The following is a 23,675-nucleotide window of genomic DNA, read 5'->3' on the forward strand; positions in this document are numbered from 1 at the left end:
GCATGAAAATCAGCAATAAAAACTATGAAAACCAACAGTATACAAGACAGTGTTCAAACCAATTTTAAGTTATGGATCTGAGAGCCAGGTTAAAAATAAAGCACATGATCAAAGACTAGAGACCAGAGATATGAGATTTCTTTAAAAAAATTAGAGGAGCAAACTGATGGCATCAATGGCAGAATCATATTAAAAATGAAGATATTAGAAAGTTACTTGACATTATTAGCATTCAAGAATATATAAGCAGAGCTAATCTAAGGTGGTATGTCATTTAAATACAATGGGTGAGGAAAGGTTAGAAAAACAAATGTTTGACGCCAAGATGGCAGGAAAGAGAGACAGAGGAAAACCAAGGTCTAGGTCATTGATGGCAAACCTTTTTACCCAGGTGTGGCAAACATCTTTTTTTTTTTTAATATTGACGTTGTTGATATGCCACTTGCATACATGCATTATAAATTTAACTACATAATCATAGATGGTGACTTATATCATATTAGAGTATTTATTTAATAGGACATTGATATAAAATCTATGAATTCATATTATACAATTAATTTAATAAAGTGAAATTACAAACTTACATTACATTTAATGACTTTTCTGTTGCTGAGTACTGGTAGAAAGTTGCTTTATAGAAGGGCTATAGTGTGTACATTTTAATGCTACACAGGCAGTGCTCGAATCACTGCTCAATCTATTTCTCCTTTTCGATTTGATATTATTTAAGGCAGAAAATAGTTTCACAAGAGTATGTAGAAGAGAAAATTGTTAGAAGAGCTTTAGCAAGATTTTAAGAGCATGAAAGTTTTTGGGAAGGATATTCCACATGCATAGAATTTCATAGTCTGAATTTTTACATGCTGTATCATGCAGACGTTCCTGCTCAAGTTCTTCTAATTCAATTCTAAGAGCAATAAACTTTCTTTTCAATACAGGATTACACTGGAAGTCAGCTAGTTGCATTTCTAGATTATTTAATCCAATCACTCAAAGCCATCTAATTTAAGATCCATGAATTCTGTTTCATCAGGATACTTTATGAATTGGATTGTTTGTTCCAATATTCGAAATTGCTCAAATCTAGAAGAACACTGCTCAGTTACTGACTTTAGAACTTTGACAGACTGGTTGATATGTCGTTCACGATTTTTGGGGCTGGTTTTGTTAAAAATAAATGTTGACTCTTGGGAAATACTTAAAATTGTTACTTTCTAAATCACGTTGAAATATTTTGAGTTTATTCTCAAAGCTCTTGATCGTGCCAAGCATAACATCGACAGATTTTCTGAAACCTTGCAATTGTATATTAAGTTCATTCAGGTGTAATGAAAAATCTGTGAAAAATATCAGCTTACTGAGCAAAGCAGAATCATTCAACTGAGAAAATTCGTGCCCCATGCCATTCGTATTTAAATATAATTTAATTTCATTTAAACATTCAACAAACCGTTCAAGTAGTTGGCCACGACTCACCCATCGAATATTATTGTACATTAATAGACCATTGTACACTGATTCAACTTCGCTTAAAAGTGAATTAAATTCTTGTTTGTTTAAAGCCCTGGCAGCAATAAATTTAGTTACCTTTGCCACAATTCTCATCACATCATCCAAATCCTTTAAGCCTGATTTCGCACAGAGTGTGTCCTGATGTATAATACAATGGAAACAAAATATGACCAACATATTCTGTAAAGTGTTTGATAAAACCGACATTACAGCCAACCATATTAAGCGCATCATCAGTTGTAATCGAAAATATTTTCGATGAATATATCTGTTTTTCACGGAACACTTTAACAACACAGTCACATGTCTTTAAGTGTCGTGTTTTGAGGTAAATTTTCTAATTTTATCAATTCGTTGTGCATAGAATCACCGTGAACATACCTTGCAATAATAGCCAATCGAGCTGATGACGTAATATCTGTAGTTTCGTTGAGAATGGAAAAACAAATGGCATGATTTAAAGTCTTGTTGTATTTGATTTTCTATACTAGCATTCATTGATATAACTCTGTCTTTAATAGTATTCTTACTTAATGGTAACTCTTTCATGTGCTTTACAATAGCATCCTTATTATGAAAGTCATCATCATCAAATTCCTGCCAAGTACCCTCAAGGTGTACAGGATATGATAGTACTACATGAAAACTTAACATCATTACTAATTTCCTATCTACAACTTGCCTCCAGATCAGTCTGTCACTTGTCAAGACAGCAATATTAACAGATCTTATATTTCTGCGTCTAAGGCACTTTGTACAGTATCAATTCATCTATATCTTGTTCTTCCTCTGGGTCGTTTTCCTGCCAACCTGGCAGAGAACACTCTTTTGATAATCTTTCCTTGCTCCTTCTGTTTAAATTACAATACCACCTGAGATTAGCCCTACTAACGCATTCCTGGATGCTGACAATGTCAAGTTCTTTTCTAATATCCTCGTATTTAATATGATATTCCCATTGATGCCTATCTGTTCACGCCTCTAATCTTTCTCAGGATTCTCATATCTGTGGTGTCTAGTCTTTGGTCAAGTGTTTTATTTCTGACCCAGCACTCAGATCCATATGTTAAAACTGGTTTGAACATTGTCTTGTATACAGTTAATTTAGTGTTCCGACTAATTTCTCTCTTATTCCATATCAATTTATTCAATTGACTTCCTACTATACCAGCTTTATTGATTCTGTTGACTATTTCCATGTTTAATTTACCATCTTTACTAAAAATCATGCCTAAGTAGGTGAAATGTTTTACTTGTTCCACAGGTTCTCCGTTCACAATGCAGTTGACATTTTCAATGATTCTGCCTATTTTTATTATCTTTGTCTTTTTATTGATGACCTTTATACCATATCTATTACAACAGCTATTCATTTAGTCAGAGAATCTTGCAGACTTGTAGTGGATTTATTTAGAAGTATAACATCATCCGCATAAAGCAAAGACTGACATTAATATCTCCAATTTGATATCATGTTTAATACCACTTTCCTTCATAACGTGATCCATATAGATAATGAATAACAGAGGGAATAATGTACATCCTTGTCTCACACCAGATTTAACATTAAATCATCTTCCTGTACTTCCTTCAATTCTAACTGCTGACTTACAACTCAAATAAAGACTAAGTATTGCTTGATATAATGCCCCATTGACACCATATAACTGTAGCTTATTGAATAGCTTCGCTCTTGGCACCTTGTCATATGCCTTTTCCAAATCGATAAAACTTAAATACAGATCTCTGTTATATTCCCATGCTTTCTCGACTATTTGTCGTAAAGTGAAGATCTGATCCTGACAGCCTCTATTTGACCTGAATCCAGCTCGTTCTTCACCAAGCTTTTCTTCCACAATTCTTCTCAACCGTTTCTCAAGTACACTTGCATAGATCTTGCTTGGAACACTCAGTAGGAAAATATCTCTGTAATTCTCTAATTCAGTTTTATTCCCCTTTTTATATATGGATACTATGAGAGCTCTACTCCAATCATCAGGAATTTGTCTCTCTGTCCAGGCCTTCTGAACTATGCAGTGCAGTAATTGGAAGACTTTTATGCCACCATATTTCAGCATTTCTGTCAAATTTCATCTATGCTGCCTTTCCACATTTTAAGCCTTTGAGATGGCTTTTTTTCTACTTCAAGTATGGAAATGCATTCCTGACTATATGCCTGTTAACTGTTTTTTACCACTGTGCTATGACTTCTTGTTTCTTTTAGCAATTTCTCGAAGTAATTACTGCATACTTCAAGGATATCTTTTTCTCCAGTTTTCATGTCACCTTTATTATCTCTAACTCCTTTTACAGCTCTTTCATCCATTTTGAAGCCTCTTCAACAACCTCCAAAATATTTTGCTACCTTCTTGATATTTATTTTCTATGTTCTTGCCAAAGTCCTCCCATGACTTTTGTTTAGCTAGTTTTACACACTGTTTAGCATTCTTGCATTTGTCTCTGTATTCTCTAAGAGCACAAGCTGACTTATTTGACAGGAACTTTTGATATGCTTTCTTCTTTTCTTTCACTGCCTCTTTAACTTCCTGTGTTCACCAGGGAGTTCTGATCTGATTTTTTTATCCTTGCAGAAAACCTCACCACATGCCTCTCTGGCAGAATCAATCAATGTTTTCTTCAGGGTTTGCCACTGAATCTCCAAGGTTTGATTCCTGTTCTCAAACTCTTTTTCATTTTTTCTTCAATAACATTTGTGTATTTTAGTCTACAGTTCACATCTGAGAGCTGCTCAACTTATATTCGCTTTAAAACTTTCTTACATGTTATTCTGGGGTGCTTAAGGGTCAAAGCTGTATAACTCAGAGGAGACCTCCACATAGCCTTTAAAGGAATGCGGAGAACCGACTAGGGCTTCTAACCTAATGTCCAATCCTCACCTTCTCATGGTGCACCCTGTTGGGTATCTACTTTGATACTGAATGAACGAGGATGGGCTGGCAATTTGGGATTTAGCCGACCAAATTGTATTCTTATTGGTTAAACCAAAATAAAAAATGATGGTACAACATGACAAAATTTCATGCCGGCTGGGGCGTCGCCCGGTTAAACAAGGCCCCCGTTGTTTTCGCCAGGGAACCAGGGCGAACAGCGAAAAGTCAGCTACTGGAACAAATCTGAAAACAAACCCCAACTCAACATCACCAGAGTTAAAGATCGGTACTATCAACGTAAGAAGCCTGAATGGCAAAGAAATTGAGCTAGCTGAGGAATTAGATAAGTACCAGATCGACATAATAGGAGTGACTGAAACAAAAAAGACCAAAACTGGTGAGATCTTTCTGAGCAATAAATACAAAATGTTATATTCAGGTAATGACAATCAAGGAAAAGAAGGAGTAGCCATAGTATTCAACACAAAATATGAGGCTAATCTTCTTGAATGGCAGTCAGTCTCAAGTAGAGTAATGTGGGCAAATATGAGAATGGGGAACTGGACAATGAGACTTATTTGTGCCTATGGTCCCACAGAAGGTTCTACTAAGGTAGAAGTGAAGGAATTTTTTGACGCTTTAGAAAAAGCAACTGACACAATGAAAAAGGAAAAGTTGGTCCTTGTTGGGGATCTAAATAGCAGAGTAGGAAATGATTGTGAGACATATAAAAATATTTTGGGAAAATTTGGAGAAAAGAGCAAAGCTAATAATAATGGCAAATATCTGTTGGATTTCTGCTCAGGACATGGATTGGTTATTACTAACACCATGTTTCAACATAAAAATGTGCACAAATTCACATGGAGAGAAGAGGCTAGGAATAAAAGTCTCAGTGACTATGTTATTGTTGATAGTGATGTTTTCTCCCTGGTGCAGGACACCAGAGCATACAGAGGATTTGAAATTGGAAGCAATCACTATTTAGTCTTGAGCAGGATAAAATTGAATTTCATATTGAAAAGAATAACATGTAAGAAAGTTTTAAAGCGAATAAAAGTTGAGCAGCTCTCAGATGTGAACTGTAGACTAAATTACAGAAAGATTATTGAAAAGAAAATGAAAGAGTTTGAGAACAGGAATCAAACCTTGGAGGTTCAGTGGCAAACTCTGAAGGAAACATTGATTGATTCTGCCAGAGAGGCATGTGGTGAGGTTGTGGGCAAGGATAAAAAAATCAGAATTCCCTGGTGGACACAGGAAGTTAAAGAGGCAGTGAAGGAAAAGAAGAAAGCATATCAAAAGTTGGTGGCAAATAAGTCAGCTTTTACTCTTACAGAATACAGAGACAAATGTAAGAAAGCTAAACAGTGTGTAAAACTAGCTAAACAAAAGTCATGGGAAGACTTTGGCAAGAATACAGAAAATAAATATCAAGAAGGTGGCAAAATATTCTGGAGGTTGTTGAAGAAGCTTAGGAATGGAGGAAAGAGTGCTGTAAAAGGAGTTAGAGATGATAAAGGTGACATGAAAAAAGGAGAAAAAGATATCCTTGAAGTATGGAGTAATTACTTTGAAAAACTGCTAAATGAAACAAGCAGTGATGACAGCACAGTGATAAAAAACACTGACCAGGCATGCAGTCAGGAATACATATCCATACTTGAAGTAGAAAAAGCCATCAATGGCTTGAATGTGGAAAGGCAGCAGGAATAGATGATATTTGACCAGAAATGCTGAAGTATGGTGGTATAAAAGTATTACAGTGGCTGCACTGCATAGTTCAGAAAGCCAAGACAGAGGGACGAATTCCCGATGATTGGAGTAGAGCTCTCATAGTACAGATATATAAAAAGGGAAATAAAACTGAATGTGAGAATTACAGAGGTATTTCCCTACTAAGTGTTCCTGGCAAGATCTATGCAAGTATACTTGAGAAACGGTTGAGAATAATGGTGGAAGAAAAGCTTGGTGAAGAACAAGCTGGATTCAGGCCAAATAGAGGCTGTCAGGATCAGATCTTCACTTTATGACAAATAGTTGAGAAAGCATGGGAATATAACAAAGATCTGTATTTAAGTTTTGTCGATTTGGAAAAGGCATATGACAAGGTGCCAAGAGAGAATCTATTCAATATGCTGCAGTTATATGGTGTCAATGGGGCATTATATCAAGCAATACTTAGTCTTTATTTGAGTTGTAAGTCAGCAGTTAGAATTGAAGGAAGTACAGGAAGATGGTTTAATGTTAAATCTGGTGTGAGACAAGGATGTACATTATCCATATGGATCACATTATGAACGAAAGTGGTATTAAACCTGATATTAAAATTGGAGATGTTAATGTCAGCTCTTTGCTTTATGCGGATGATGTTATACTTCTAAATAAATCCGCTAAAGGTCTGCAAGATTTTCTGACTAAATTGAATAGCTGTTGTAATAGATATGGTATGAAAGTCAGCAATAAAAAGACAAAGACAATGAAAATAGGCAGAATTATTGAAAATGTCAACTGTGTTGTGAATGGAGAACCTGTGGAGCAAGTAAAACATTTTAGTTACTTAGGCAATTTTTAATGAAGATGGTAAATTAAATATAGAAATAGACAACAGAATCAGCAAAGCTGGTATGGTGGGAAGTCAATTGAATAAATTCATATGGAATAAGAAAGAAATTAGTCGGAACACTAAATTAGCTGTATACAAGACAGTGTTCAAACCACTTTTAACTTATGGATCTGAGAGCTGCGTCAGAAGTAAAACACTTGACCAAAGACAAGAGACCGCAGATATGCGAGTCCTGAGAAAGATTAGAGGCATGAACAGATGGCATCAATGGCAATATCATATTAAAAATGAGGATATTAGGAAAGAACTTGACATTGTCAGCATCCAGGAATGCGTTAGCAGAGCTAATCTCAGGTGGTATGGTCACTTAAATAGAATGGGAGAGGAAAGATTAGCAAAACAAGTGTTCTCTGCCAGGTTGACAGGAAAACGACACAGAGGAAGAACAAGATATAGGTGGATTGATACGGTACAAAGTGCCTTAGACGATAGAAATATAAGATCTGATAATGTTGGAGTCTTGACAATTAACAGACTGATTTGGAGGAAAATTGTAGATAGGAAGTTAGTAATGATGTAAATTTTTCATGTAGTACTGTCATATCCTGTACACCCCTTGAGGGTACATGGCAGGAATTTGATGATGATGATGATACATGTTATTCTTTTCAATATGAAATTCAATTTTATCCTGCTCAAGACTAAATAGTGATCACTTCCAATTTCAAATCCTCTGTACACTCTGGTGTCCTGCACCAGGGAGAAAACATCACTATCAACAATAACATAGTCAATGAGACTTTTCTTATTCTTAGCCTCTTCTCTCCATGTGAATTTGTGCACATTTTTATGTTGGAACATGGTGTTAGTAATAACCAGTCCATGTCCTCAGCAGAAATCCAACAGATATTTGCCATATTATTAGCTTTGTTCTTTTCTCCAAATTTTCTCAAATAGTTTTGTATGTCTGACAATCATTTCCTACTCTGCTATTTAGATCCCCAACAAGGACCAACTTTTCCTTTTTCATTGTGTCAGTTGCTTAATATAAAGCCTCAAAAAATTCCTCCACTTCTACCTTAGTAGAACCTTCTGTGGGACCATAGGCACAAATAAGTCTCATTGTTCAGTTCCCCATTCTCTTATTTGCTCACATTACTCTACTTGAGACTGACTGCCATTCAAGAAGATTAGCTTCATATTTTGTGTTGAATACTATGGCTACACCTTTTACCCCCTATTATGTCGATCTGGTACTTATCTAATTCCTCTGCTAGCTCCATTTCTTTGCCATTCAGGCTTCTTACGTTGATAGTACCGATCTTTAACTCTGGTGATGTTGAGTTGGGGTTTGTTTTCAGATTTGTTCCAGTAGCTGCCTTTTCGCTGTTCGCCCTCGTTCACTGGCGAAAACAACGGGGGCCTTGTTTAACCGGGCGACACCCCAGCCGGCATGAAATTTTGTCATGTGGTACCATCGTTTTTTATTTTGGTTTAACCAATAAGAATACAATTTGGTCGGCTAAATCCCAAATTGCCAGCCCATCCTCATTCGTTCAGTATCCAAGTAGATACCCAACAGGGTGCACCATGAGAAGGTGAGGATTGGACATTAGGTCAGAAGCCCTGGTCAGTTCTCTGCATTCCTTTAAAGGCTATGTGGAGGTCTCCTCTCTCAGTTATACAGCTTTGACCCTTAAGCACCCCCCGCATAAGCATAAAATGTTAGATATGAAAATATTGGAGTGCTCACAAGTAATAGACTGATTTGGAAGAAAATGGTTAATAATAATGTAAACTTAATCATGTGGTGCTGTCTTAGTAACCTGAACAGCCCTTGGGGGTACATATCAGGAAATTGATGATCTCAATGTTTTAAACTAATGTTTAAAACATTGAGAGCTGTGTGATGTTATACAATTAAGTAGCTTTCAATGTTTTAAACTAATCCATTGTTCCAGTTTTACTTTGTATTCAACTATCTAATGCTATTGATGACGATGCATAATTTTTATGTCGAAATATATTGCTTTTAAATAAATATATTCACTCTTTTCCTTGTGTTATGCTAAGAAACCAAGCGAAAAAAGCAGAAAAAGTTCTTTAACTGGGGGTTATAATAGATCCTACAAGGTCTTTCTTTACAAATGCTGAATAAAACATTACTGTGTATTTTTTTCAAAAAATAAGCCTTAAACAGAACTTAATTGATAATCTACAAACAGAAATTGCTTTTTTTGAAAAATAGAGTGCAATATACTTGCCTCAGGATGAAAGAAAATTTCTGGTCCTAAGAACCTTTCATAACCAACATCAACTGAAAAACTGTGCTTAGTAATAGTGTTCAAGCCATCATATTTTTTAATCCATTTACTTGGTTCTTGGTCATACTTATAAAATTCCTTTGCAATATCTGGACAAATATAGCAGAAGCGTTCCTATATGGATAAAGAAAATAGTAATTTTTTTTAAATTAAATAAAATTTGCACACCAATAGTGCTACTTGAATAATTATCTAGAAAAATATAATTTTACAACTCTAGTAACACTGTAACATCTAAGTTTATACCAAGAAGTAATTTTATAACTCTAGTCAACTGTATGAGTAACCAAGTCCTTAAGGAAATAAGACGCTTATTTATTAAGCTGATAATTTATTATTAAGCAAGATGGATAACAGTGAAGCTTGTGTTAACTAAATTATCAATTAACATTCCTGTTTGGATCATCCCAAACAGGAATTACAACTGTTTCTAGATAAAATAAACCTCCTTCACCCTCACATCAACTTTACGCTAGAAAAAGAATCTCCACAGGGTATCTCCTTTCTGGATTTACACATTCAAAGAAAAGAAGACGGTTCCATTGCCATGTCTGTCTATTGCAAGCCTACATTTTCAGTTCGCTACATTCACAATTCTTCCGCTCATCATCCATCTCAGAAATTTGGCATCATTAAATCACTAGTTTCCAGAGCACACAAATTCTGCTCCTCTGAAGATTCTCTAAACCAAGAACTAGAAATAATCAAAAATACAGCTATACTAAATGGATATAATCTTAAAACAACTCGAAAAATCATCAGTCTAACCCAGACAAGAAGAAGTCCATAGGATTCCCATACCTTACGTCAAAGGCATTTCCGAACATCTCTCAAAAATTATGAAGAAATACAATTTTGCCACTAATTACAAACCTATCAACCAAATCTACAACTTGTTACTTTCTCCTAAGGACAAACTCTCACCTCTGATGTTAACTGGCATTTATGAGATCCCATGCTCCTGTAAATTGTCTTACTTTGTTCAGACAGGTAGGTCTGTTCAGAAACGCATCTCGGAACATCAAGACCACATTCGTCTTTTCAAACCGCAGAAATCTGGGATCTGGTCTCTCCCAACACGGAGTTGAAAATCCAAACCATAGGATCCATTGGGAGAATTTGAAACTTTTACACAGATCTTTATATAAATATGAACGTTTATATAAAGAAACCTTCCATCTTCCAGAACAGCGGAAAATACTGGAAAGAAGGAAAAGAAACAGCGTTATCAATTGCAAAAGACACTCTAGGTTCCAAACCCAAAATAAACAAACAGTGGATAACCCAAGAAATCATAGCTACCACAGAAGAGAAAAGAGAGGCCAAGATACTTGTAAACCAACAAAACAATGAAGAGAATAGAGAAAAATACAGAGCACTAAAAAATAAAGTTGATAACCTATGCAAAAAAGCCAAAGAAAAATGGTTAAAAGAAAAAGCTAAGAAATGCCAAGAAGCATACCAACAAAACAACCTAAAAGTCTTCTATGATACTGTAAGAGAAATTACAAAGGAATTCTCAGCAAAAGCAGTAACAATGATAAACAACAAGATGACTGAAACCAGGAATATTGAATATATAAGAAAAATCTGGTCAAACCATTTTAAGACTATCTTCCACCAAGGAAACAAAACTACAATGCCAACAATAGAAGAAAATAATGATCACCCAAAGATTTTACAAGAAGAAGTTAGATACGTAATAAAACAGATGAAAAACAATAAAGCACCAAGCTTTGATACTATCCCTACTGAACTGTGGTCATATGGAGGCAGCATATCAATAGAATATTTAACAACCCTATTCAATAAAATACCACAAACAGGAGAGATCCCAGATGACTGGAGAACTGGAAAGATCATCCCAATATACAAGAAAGGAGACAAAAGAGACTGCAGAAATTATAGACCAATCAATTTACTCCCTCACACCTATAAAATATTCATAAGAATTATACAAAATAGATTAAAAAACACCTACGAAGAAATGATAGGCATAGAACAAGCTGGTTTCAGAGGAAACTATTCAACAATAGACCAAATTTTCACATTGCACTAACTAGCAGAGCTCAGCTGGGAAGACCATAAAGAACTATATTGTTGTTTTGTGGACTTTAAACAAGCTTTCGATAACATCAACAGAAAAATCCTTCTTAAAATTCTACTAGAAAAAGCAATAGACAAATATATATAATACAGTTTCTGATAAAATATTACTCTAAGACAAATGCAATAATTAAAAAGGACACACTCACAACAGAACCCATAGAGATCCAAAAAGGAGTAATGCAAGGATGCCCATTATCCCCATGCCTATTCAACATATATCTAGAAGTTGTAAAGAAGGCAATAGACAATGAGCATGGAAGCAATGTCAATGGTTTAAACATAAATAATACCAAATATGCAGATGATCTCGTCCTTCTTGCAAGAACCCCAAATGAACTACAAAAGTTGATCAACAAGCTAAACGAAACCTGTAAAACATATGACATGACAATAAATATACAAAAGACAAAAGTGATGAAAATAGGGAGGAACAGAACTACCATCTCAGCCACCCTAAACGGAGAACAAATAGGACAAGTAAACAACTTCATATACCTTGGATCAAAACTAACAGAAACAATAGATGAACTCAAAACAATCAAACACAGAATAGCGATAGGATGGACCACCATGGGAAAATTACAGAAAATCTGGAAAACAAACAAGATATCTAAGCAAGCCAAAATCAAATTATATGAAGCAATAATTATACCAACAGTCATCTATGGAGCAGAAGCGTGGACAGTTAAGAAAAGGAAGAGAAAAAACTGCTGGCATTTGAAATAAAATGCTTAAGAAAAATAAATAGAACAAGTTGGATAGAAAAGAAAACAAACATCACAGTCAGACAAGAACTATTGTATAAAAAGACAATAATAGACAAAATTAGAAAACAACAACTGAGATGGTTTGGCCACGTTGTATGCTTGGACGCAACAGACTTCCTAACGCCCTAATCAATACTTTTCCAACTGAAAAAAGAAGACCCGGAAGACCAAGAATTACCTGGCTGAAATTAATAAAGAACATCTCAGGATGCAGAATATATAAGGAACTTTTTCGAACAGCAAGGAATAGAGAAGACTGGAAGATCCTGCTCAAGAGAAGACTCAACCCGTCTTAGACAGAAGAGAAGAAGATATAAAGAAAGTGCTGAAGCCCTACTACACAGACCAAATTTTAACCGCAACGATGTTCTTACTATTCCTAAAGTATGGGGAAATTGTCATACAAAATTGTGTAAAATAATCTTTGTGTATATATATATATATATATATATATATATATATATATATATATATATATATATATATATATATATGATTAGTACTATTAACTCGGGGTTGGGATATGTTCATTTTTCTAAATTAACTGACTTAAAACCCGAGAAATATAACACAATGACATTTATTTGAAAAAACGCAACATGTTTCGTCAAGAATGACTTCATCAGGCGATAAGAACATAGAAAGATATTAAAAGACACGAAATTAACATTGACACACTCTAAAGCTATACAATTATAAAGCCATAATATTCGACTGAAAATTACAGTTATTATGAGCTTGAACTACAGTCCGAGTTAAAGTTCTATTGTTGTACACCTGTGCGTGTGTGGAATCACGCGATCTCCAGTATCTAATAGTAGAGTTGAAAGAGTCAGCCAAATTATAGCTAAGATTGTTATTCATGTGAAAAGGGTCCAAGGTGATTTCTTTTGACTCGACAATGCGGCGCTCTACTTCATCATGGGAGATGTGTAGGTTTGAAGTTGATGGCCAGTTTATTTCATGTTGGTGGCTTTCGTTGTTCGTGTTTATTGAAAACAGGACATGGCTTGACAGAGCAGTTGCTCTTGTTCTCTTATAAGCAATGTCACGCTGGTGCTCTTCGAGACGTAGTAAGATAGATTTCTCTGTCTGCCCATAGTAAGGCTTTCCGCATTCACAAGTGACCTTGTATACACCTGGGAATTGTAGAAGGTTGTGAGGTTGTTTATAGTTGTTGAAGCGTGATCTTATTTTTGGCATAGTCGAGAAGCACGTTTTTATGTTAAACTTCTTTAGAATTCTACTCAGCTTTTTGGATAGTGTGCTGATATATGGCAAGACGATATGACCTTTGGAGTCATCCTGTGTCTCTACGTTGCTACGTTGATGGTGGGATAATTGGTTGTTAATATTTTTTAGAGAGTAGCCATTGTTTTTAAAGGTCCATTTAAGATGTTGTAGTTCCTTTTTCAGTTCTTCTTCATCTGAGAGTACAGATCTTGCACGATTCACTAGAGTTGATATAATACCCAACTTTTGCGCTGGATGGTGATGGGATGACGCATGCAAATATCTGTTTGTATGAGTTGGCTTTCTAAATATAGAGACTTTAATTGATTCAGGCGTCTCAGTGAGGTTAACATCTAGGAAACAGATGGAACTATTTTCTTCAATCTCCATAGTCAATTTTATATCTTGATGGCGGTTGTTTAAGTGGTCGAGAAACTTGTGAAGATTCTCAGTACCATGCTCCCATATGAGGAATATATCATCCACGTATCTAAGGTCATATCGTCTTGCCATATATCAGCACACTATCCAAAAAAGCTGAGTAGAATTCTAAAGAAGTTTAACATAAAAACGTGCTTCTCGACTATGCCAAAAATAAGATCACGCTTCAACAACTATAAACAACCTCACAACCTTCTACAATTCCCAGGTGTATACAAGGTCACTTGTGAATGCGGAAAGCCTTACTATGGGCAGACAGAGAAATCTATTTTACTACGTCTCGAAGAGCACCAGCGTGACATTGCTTATAAGAGAACAAGAGCAACTGCTCTGTCAAGCCATGTCCTGTTTTCAATAAACACGAACAACGAAAGCCACCAACATGAAATAAACTGGCCATCAACTTCAAACCTACACATCTCCCATGATGAAGTAGAGCGCCGCATTGTCGAGTCAAAAGAAATCACCTTGGACCCTTTTCACATGAATAACAATCTTAGCTATAATTTGGCTGACTCTTTCAACTCTACTATTAGATACTGGAGATCGCGTGATTCCACACACGCACAGGTGTACAACAATAGAACTTTAACTCGGACTGTAGTTCAAGCTCATAATAACTGTAATTTTCAGTCGAATATTATGGCTTTACAATTGTATAGCTTTAGAGTGTGTCAATGTTAATTTCGTGTCTTTTAATATCTTTCTATGTTCTTATCGTCTGATGAAGTCATTCTTGACGAAACATGTTGCGTTTTTTCAAATAAATGTCATTGTGTAATATATTTCTTGGGTTTTAAGTCAGTTAATTTAGAAAAATGAATATATATATATATATATATACCTCCCCCCCAGTTATATTTAATTTACTTCTATATATCTGCATGCATATTGAGATTCCATTGTAATCATGTGCCCTAACTGTATGTTATTCCTAGTATTGTTTGAGCTACTGTACTGATGATGTCCCAAGATACTTGGGATGAAATATTTAAATTAAATAGTCATTACTGTGGTTAGTACATGTGTTTGTTAGTTATCAATTAACACGTTCACACCTGGATGTGTCTCGTGCTTTATGTGTCAGATACATTGCATGAAACATATGAATAAGTATGAAAAGCCAAATAGCCAAACATGAATTACAGCTAAAATGAATTTTAAGATTAATCCTAAAAATGTTTACAGATCTGTAAAAGGATTAATGGTAACAGACATGAATTAGACATAACCATTCCCTTGAGATGAGTGGAGTAGAGTAGAGTAATATTAACTCCTGGTGGTGTCATGTAATAATAACGATAAGAGTATATGCAAACACTGATCAGCTAGAAGAGAAAACAATGAGAGTAAGATTTTCTAATAATGTAGCACAGGAGGAATACATTTTTGTTATCTTAAATAATTTGATAAATGAAAAGGGCAGGGAGATGATATATATCTGCCTTAATAGTAAGGGTATGTCAGGATAATCAATCCACTATCATTTTCAATGAGTAGCTGAGATCAGAAATAGTCTGCCAAATAAAAGTTGCAAGGGTTATTTCATTTCACAAAGAAGATTAACTGCATAACATGCAGAACTGTTGGCTGGTTAGTGTTATTTAGGTATTGTGGACAAGACACCAGAAAAGTCCATCAGAAACCATATATGGGATTCAATTAAAATACAGTATAATAGCATAAACCATGCTATTTACAAGAGAGTGATGACAAATCTGCTTATTTTTCACAAAAAGAGGTCAGTAATGGCTAAATGTGATCTAGCCATGTGATTAAACCGTACCATTAACAGACAGTGACAGTTACCTAGTGAGATGGATAAGAAACTTTCAGACAGATGGCAAATAGTAGTAGAAGTAGAATTTAGAGAAGAATATATGCTGGATGATCAGTATCAAAATATCCTCAAGTTTTTAGAGAAATGGTGTTTAATATTTTCATTAATTACTTGAAGGAAGGAGAAACTTATTAAATTTTTATTACTTCCACTAGAGTAATAACTACTGATTAAAAGATTACAAATATTTCAAGACACATCATTATTACATCCTCAGCTTAAACACTGAACAAGTAGAGTTTAAATGAAAACAATGCAACAAATATCAGTTGTCATCATTCCTAGATGCTAGGATGAGTTGATGTAACAATAAGTAATGAATTTTGAATTTGAATTATGGAAATTTTAGGAATACTTAGACAATGTAAAAGCGCTTTTGAGCTTTCTTTAAAATGCATTTATATTTTTAACAGTATGTGTACAACAGCTTGGCAGAAGGCCAAAAATCCCATGACCGTTACCCAGCTTATTACTCTTGTAGGTTTGCAAGAAATATTAATAACTCTTGCATATAAACCTTCTCCTACTGCAAATATTTCAACCAGAAACTGATCATCACCAGTGTATCAGCATAATCATAAAGTGAGACTAGAACAAAGAATGTTAATCCTATTTATAGAGCTGAGTTATGCACTGAAATGTCACCTTGTGGGTGGTTACAAAATAAATTAAGTAGTAAATAAATAAATTAACTTCTATGGCTCTTACAAAAACTATACAAAATATATGTAACAAAAACTATACAGAATTTTATTCAAAATCTTCAATATATTTCACCCAATGTTACATGGACATTGATCATAAGTCAGCAAGACAGACTTAACTACATTTAAAAAAAGAATCACAATAATGGGTGGGTCATAAATCATGCTCATGTCTTGGTTTCAGTTGAAGTACATGATATTACACTATTAGAATTCACAAGAAAAATTGTAGAAAGTTGTATAGATAAAAAAAACAATTATTAATTTAAAAAAAACTTTTGAACAATTAATAGTGATCACTTCCCAAAATTTTGATGCTGGTTTAGGTGATTTTTTTTTGTTGTAATGGATACAACAAAACTACCATTCAAAAATGTATTGATAATTATCACACCTTCTATGAGCCTACAATCCGATGTGAAAAGAATTCAACTCTACCTTAAAGGAGTCTCAGAAGAAACAGCAAGAATGCTTCGTAAATTCAATTAGATGCTTCCTTCAAACCAGCCTGGAAACTGTTTTCCTTTATACTATCTACAAAGGATACATTACCACCTCTTTCCTTATCAGGTGTTTATCAAGTATCCTGCTAATGTGATCTTTCCTATTTCGGACAGACTGGCCATTCTGCCTTGATTAGAACTGAAGAATATCAAGACTATATTAAATTTTTGGAATCCAACAAGTCTGGCCTTCTATTGACACAAGGCACAGGATTCTTTGAAACCAGAATCTTCTTCATTCCAGCAAATTCAAATTTGATTGTCTTTTCCTTGAAACATATGAAATGCTACAAAATCTGAACCGACCAGACTGCATGCCAATATCAAAGTTTTGGAAAGTAATCACTATTAATTGTTCATAAGTTTTTTAAATTAATAATGACTCATTATTAATTAAATCTGTAAAAAATGCCACTATATAAAGCATCATGTCTAAACAGAAAAGAAATAAAGCCTGGGTAGTCTCAATATGCCTAGAACGGTGGTGTCAAGGTGATGTAGCAGGCCTTGCGGTATTGCCAGTTTGTGACTGCTATAAAGAAACTCAATGCAGAAATTGCTTGAATATTGCTACTTGGAATGTAAGAGGATTGAATAAATGTGGGAAATCGGAGAGATTGAATATTAGTATACTAGGAATAAGTGAAACCTTTTGGAAAGGTTCATCAGATTTTGAGTTGAAACTTCCAAATGGCAAGATATATAAAATATATACATCAGGTGGTGAAATATCAAGGAGAGGTGTAGCGTTCATTGTAGAGAAGAAAACTAATAAAAACATTATCCATGTCATCAAAAAATCAGATAGATTAGATAGATAGACTGCTCCTACAGAACAGAATGAGGAAGCAGAAATATATAACATGTATGATGACATAGAATGTGTATAAAGGAAGTTGGAGGCAAGAAAGATAAAATTATTTGTGCTATGGATGACAAATGCAAAAGTTGGATCAGAGAGAACATCTACACACGTGGAGATGTCCATTTGGACTTGGAATTCGGAATGAGAGAGGACAAAAGCTGATTGATTTCTGTAACAAGCACAGTCTCATCATAACTAACACTTATTTTGAGCAAAAACCAACAGCAAGATACACATGGGAAAGTCCGGATGGAAGATACAAAAATCAATTAGACTATATTGTAGTCAGTAAATGTTACTTCAATGGAATATGGAACTCAAAGGTGATGCCAAGTGCTGACTGTGGATCTGACCATAGACTGGTCTTAATGAAGATGAATATTTGCCTGAAAACAATAAAAATTAAAAAAAGTCAATCCCTAAAATGGGATCTGCAAATGGTACAAAATCCAATAGCAAAATCAAAATTTAATGAAAATATTTCAGAACTGCTGTTTGCACAGTTGCAAAATGAAAATTAACCCTCTCAGTTGAATAGACTACAAGCAGCTATCTTAACATCTGCTAAAAACCACATCAATAAACAAGAAAAAGAAAAGCCATGGATAACACAAGAAGTGATCAACCTTACTGATGAAAGGAGAACACAGAAAAGAGGAGCAAATGAAGTAGAAAGATTAAGATATAAAATACGACATCTTAAGTTAAACGTAACAACAGATACCACTCTACCGACAAGAAAGGAGATGGAACACATAATTAAGAATCTTCCTAATAATAAATTCCCTGGGTGTGATAATATCCTGGCTGAGCTGCAGAAAGCTTTGACTGGCAATAATAACAACTATTTAGTGGAATCCATTCAGGACATCTACAAAACAATAGAATTATCTGAGGTTTTTACAACATCTATCTGCATCTCATTTCATCTTCCTTTTTTCCTTCCTTTCTTCCTTTTACCTTGCGGTGTAGAGGGTTTATTAATCATCGGACTTCAAACCGCGCACAGGATAAGGTAGTCAGCCCTATGCCCCGGTGTATCCCATGTCCGTAGTGTTGACTTCTCAAGGCCGGTTTTCCTGCTTTGCGGGATGAAAAACCCCAGGATAAACTGGGGGAAAACCCTACTGTCCACACCCAAGACTGACTAACTTGGCTATGGCTGAGGAAGATCCTTCAGCTCCTCACGTCTCCGACGGAAATCGAACCTAGGACACTCCTTCTCCAGGCATATGGTTGCGAAGCACACAGCCACTAGGGTAACCGCGCAGACTTCTATCTGCATACCAATTCCAAAGAAAAATAATGCACAAAATTGCGAGGATTACAGACCTGTGAGCCTAATATCCCATGCATCTAAAATTATTTTAGCCATTGCTAACAAACAAACTGAAAGAGCCTTAATCGGTGAATTGAGTGAACAACAGAAAGGCTTCAGAAGAGGAATGGGAAGATTAAACAAAAGCATTTTAATGTATAATCATTTAAAAGAAAGTGAGAATTTTCTGTTAACCTGAAGTTTGTTGCCAATAAAGGTGTGTCTGAGCAATTTAAAAACACTTCACATTGCATTATGTAAGAATTCAAGGGGAAAGTGCATTAGCTGATAACAAAGCTGCCAAAAAAAGTATAGAGAAATTTCCAAAATTCTCAAAGAGCATAGATACACACGTTTTTAATGCTGACGAGACAGGTCTTTGGTGGAAGAAAAAAAAAAAAAAAAAAAAAAAAAAAAAAAAAAAAAACTGCACTAAGTTTTAAGGCATCAAAGGATCATTTAACATTATGTGCAATGATAAAACTTATGCTGGTTTGTAGATCCACAAATCTCTGTGTAATGAAGAGTGTAAATCAAAACATGCTACACCAGTATATTGGAAAGCAAATGAAAAAAAAAAAGCTTGGGTAACTGCCAATTTTTTTTAAAAAGTGGCTTCTAAATTGTTTTGTGCCAGCTTTGGAACCTACATAAAGTTGAAAAACTAGATTTGATTTCAGTTTTATTACTATTAGATAATGCAATGCACTAGGTCATTCCAAAGATTTAAATCATTCAATATTAAAAAGTAATTAGAATTGACACGTCTGATAGAATACAAATTTTATAGAAAATTTTGATGAGGATAATTGGAATGTTTTCTCTAAATGGGGTACAGTCAAGACATAGAGAACAATGCCCAGAAGAAAAGGACTGAAAATCGTAAAGTATTTCTTTTAGTGTGGAAATGGAACAACAGGTCCCCAAATGTGTGTGTGTGTCAGGAGCAAATATTTCAGGTGTGCAGTGCACATCTACAGAATAGAAACAATACTAATATTATATTTTTGCATTTATTCTTGTTAAAGATTCCCTTAATTGTTTCCTGGCTTCGCATGATTCCTAAAATTAAACACAATACACCAATGCTTCATGAAAAGGTCACTTTTTGACATGTAAAGATTGGACACCTTTCAGTTCTTTGAACAGACATACAGATGGTACAGTGGGTCAAATTCTTAGCATTCCAGTGGTTTCAAACCACTTGGATGTTGTCTTTAAATAGAATATAGCTTTGATGCAGTTATTTTTATTTCAATTTTATTTTCACTAGAGCCTAGATGGCGAACCTATGGCATGCATGCCAGAGGTGGCATGTCCGAGAATTTTGCTGGCACATCAATGATTTACAGGTGATATCCTTTTATATGCTTATACATTATTAGACTTATTTTTTTTTTTAATTATTACAATATGTACAAGTTAAATTTTGTTTTACAAGAGAGCAGCTATGAAGATGTGCATATGATTGGTGCGGTATTAACAAAAGATCGCATGACCCAAAGACAACCGATAATTGTTGGGTGGAAATGCTAATAGTCTTCAACCTAATTCCATAACATCTGAAACTGTCGTAACAACATTCACTATATATTTTTTAGTTTTAACACATTCACTACTGGGTGTCGTTTATTGTTCCGACAGAACTTCTCATTACCGGCGGGCTCAACTCATACAAAGTTTCAATCCTTGGTTGAATTTTATTGCTGCTTGTTTGCGTTTGAGCTGGCAGGCGAACTCACACATTCATTATATGGCATGTTTCAATTCGTTTATTGTTTGGACGGAACATCTCATTACCGGCGGGCTCAACTCATACAAAGTTTCAATCCTTGATTGAATTTTATTGCTGCTTGTTTGCATTTGAGCTGGCAGGCGAACTCACACATTCATTATATGGCATGTTTCAATTTGTGGTAGAATTTTATTTGAAGTTAGCCTTTGTGATCTGTCATATGACATTGAAAATTTCAAATGAAACAAAACAAACTTATTTCATGTAATTGAAAAATTGGACAATAGTTTTTAGTTAGAAACTATGTTTCAGGTGTAACATATGGTTTTGCTTGAGTCTATACAGCATAGTTTCTATGAGAGGGAACATATGATTCATAGTAAGCATCGTTTTTATTCCAGCTGTCTCTATTGCACTATTTGTTTAAGAAATATATTACACAGACTGCAAAAGCCTCCGTACCTTATTCAGGGATACAATAAAACTACTTGCTTTTCTTGCATCTGCAGCATATGGCTGTTGGGGGAGGGCATGTTGTTAACCGCAGGGAGCGCGTTGCTATTGCTTTGATGTGAGCATGTTTAAACATTTTTTGTGTGCGAGGTATATGCAAAACTTTGTAATGTCTTTTTTCATAAAGTAAAATCAGGGATGCGAGGTATACGCAAGGGCAAGTTATATTCGAGTAAATACGGTAAGCATTTAGCCGACAAGTTGACATCTTTCTGCTGCTTCCCCTTCAGCTGACTTCTAAGGTGAGTTACAATGCATAAATATTTTTCTCACTGCCGTTTTTTTTATATTTTTTTAAACCCACATCATTAAAATCAATTTAATAATACAATAATCAGTTTTACACTGAATGGGGAGGAGGTGGAGAGGATCCAGAGGCGAGTGACTAAGATGATAACAGGTCTATGGAATGAACCATATGAGAACAGGTTGAAGATTTGTGGGTTGCAGAAACTAGTTGATAGGTGGAAAAGGGGAGATATGATTGAGACATTCAAATTGCTAAAGGGATTCTATAGGATTAATTCAGAGGATATTTTTGAGATCAGGACTGGTGGTGGGAGAACTAGGGGACACCTATGGAAGCTGGGCAAGAGTGTGGTTAGCAGGGGTGTTAGAGCTGGGTTCTTTACTTTTAGAGTGGTAAATGAGTGGAACAAGCTGCCAGAGTCTGTTGTGGGTGCTATTATGGTGAACGAGTTCAAGGCAAGGTATGATAGATACTGTGAGAATGTAATCGCATAGTTGTGTGAACATGATGTTTTGGGCCTCCCTCGATGAGTCTAAGGACTCCTGGAGTCGCCCGAAATAATAATAATTTTTGGTGAGCACAATGGGACATGTCAATGAAAATTAGCACAAATTAATTTAATGATGTTGGTCTGAGGAAACTACAATATGCTAGAAGATTTCATTAGTCCAGTGATTGATGACTAATTTAAAGATACTTTATATTTGTAAAATTAATTAATGAAATTAAGTTAAATTAATTTTTCTCCTATTAAAAACTGTCTGGCATGTCAGCAACTCGATTTGTGAATTTTTGCACACGCACATAAAAAGATTCGCCACCACTGCACTAGAGGTAAGGCCAGTAGAATAATATGTACTACATAAATCATTCTCTCTTTAGTATACTGTGTGAAATGTAATGTAGCTTGTCATGTATATATGCGTATACTCCAGATGATGACCTTCATATGAAGGTTGAAATGTCGGGAAATTAAAATAATTATATCTAACACAGTTGTAGAGTCCATAATTTGTCTAAAATGAATAAGGGAATGCTGATCACCGTGTAACACTAAAGGAAAGGTTTTTTTTGGCAATGTTTTTAAGGGCTATCTTAAATAACAATATGCCTACAAGCATATCAGTCAATGCAGTAAATACAATAATCCAGTTAAACACACACACTAAAAATACACTAATCCAAGAAAACACTAAACAAACAAAAAACAACAAAAATGATCAGTCTTACACGAGTTTTGAATGACATTTCCACTCTCAAAACTGCCTTTAACCAGACTGCAGAATATATGAAGAAAATCCCACCACTGAATCAATACGCACGTTGTGCAGAAGAAATGATGTAGAGCTTGTGGACCTCTAACACCAAAACCATTTAAATGCTGATGGACTGCATTTAAATGGTTTTGGTGTTAGATGTCTAGAGAGAGAGAGAGAGCTTTGTTCACCGAGCATGATGAAGTGCAAATTCAGGAAAGTTGAAACAATTAGAGTGGATGCATGTGAGAATGACCAACAAGTGCAGAATCTAGTCTCTCATACAAAAATATTGACTAGAGTAGTCAATTTAAGGAAGTAAAGGTAGTTGGGACCCCAAAAAGTGACTACAGTTTCTATATACTAATGCCAAAAGTATTAGGAACAATATAGGCACTAGCCAATAGCAGATAATGAAGTTACAGGGATAGAATGTAAAGAGTTTAGTATGGTATGGTATTTTCAGGGAAGACAGAGAAGATAGGATGGCAGAAGGGGTATTGCTGATGATAGAAGATGAATTGCAGCCAAAAAGAATAGGAGATAAGTGGGAGGGTGGCTGTTCATTTGAAGCAATCTGGTGTGAATTAAGGCCGGGGGGTTCTAGGGATGATCTGGAAGACATGTATCAGCAAATTAGTACGAGTGCAACTCGAGTTATTATTATGGGGGGCTTCAACTATGGAGATATAGATTAGAAGGAAGAGAGATCACAAGGCAAGAAGGATGGAATTTGTACACCTCCAAAGAGATAATTACTTGAGGCAGCATGTGATGGACGGGACTCTAGGTAGAGTATTAGACTTGGTCATAGGATTAGAACAGTTATCTGTACTAAAGCAGCC

The 23,675-nt window shown here is 35.1% G+C and overlaps 1 protein-coding gene across 1 annotated transcript in view; it reads right to left on the minus strand.

Annotated features, from left to right (window-relative positions):
• Positions 1–23,675, minus strand: part of Arp3 (Actin-related protein 3) — a 204,791-nt gene that overhangs the window by 47,780 nt on the left and 133,336 nt on the right. Inside the window, exon 8 of the mRNA XM_090408792.1 lies at positions 9,237–9,410. Coding sequence (XP_090264918.1) covers positions 9,237–9,410 — 174 coding nt within the window. The remainder of the gene's footprint in view (positions 1–9,236; positions 9,411–23,675) is intronic.

Source organism: Typopeltis vanoorti, chromosome 2 (genome assembly GCF_054136105.1).
Source record: "Typopeltis vanoorti isolate ZY-2024b chromosome 2, IOZ_Tvanoo_1.0, whole genome shotgun sequence".
NCBI lineage: Eukaryota > Metazoa > Arthropoda > Arachnida > Uropygi > Thelyphonidae > Typopeltis > Typopeltis vanoorti.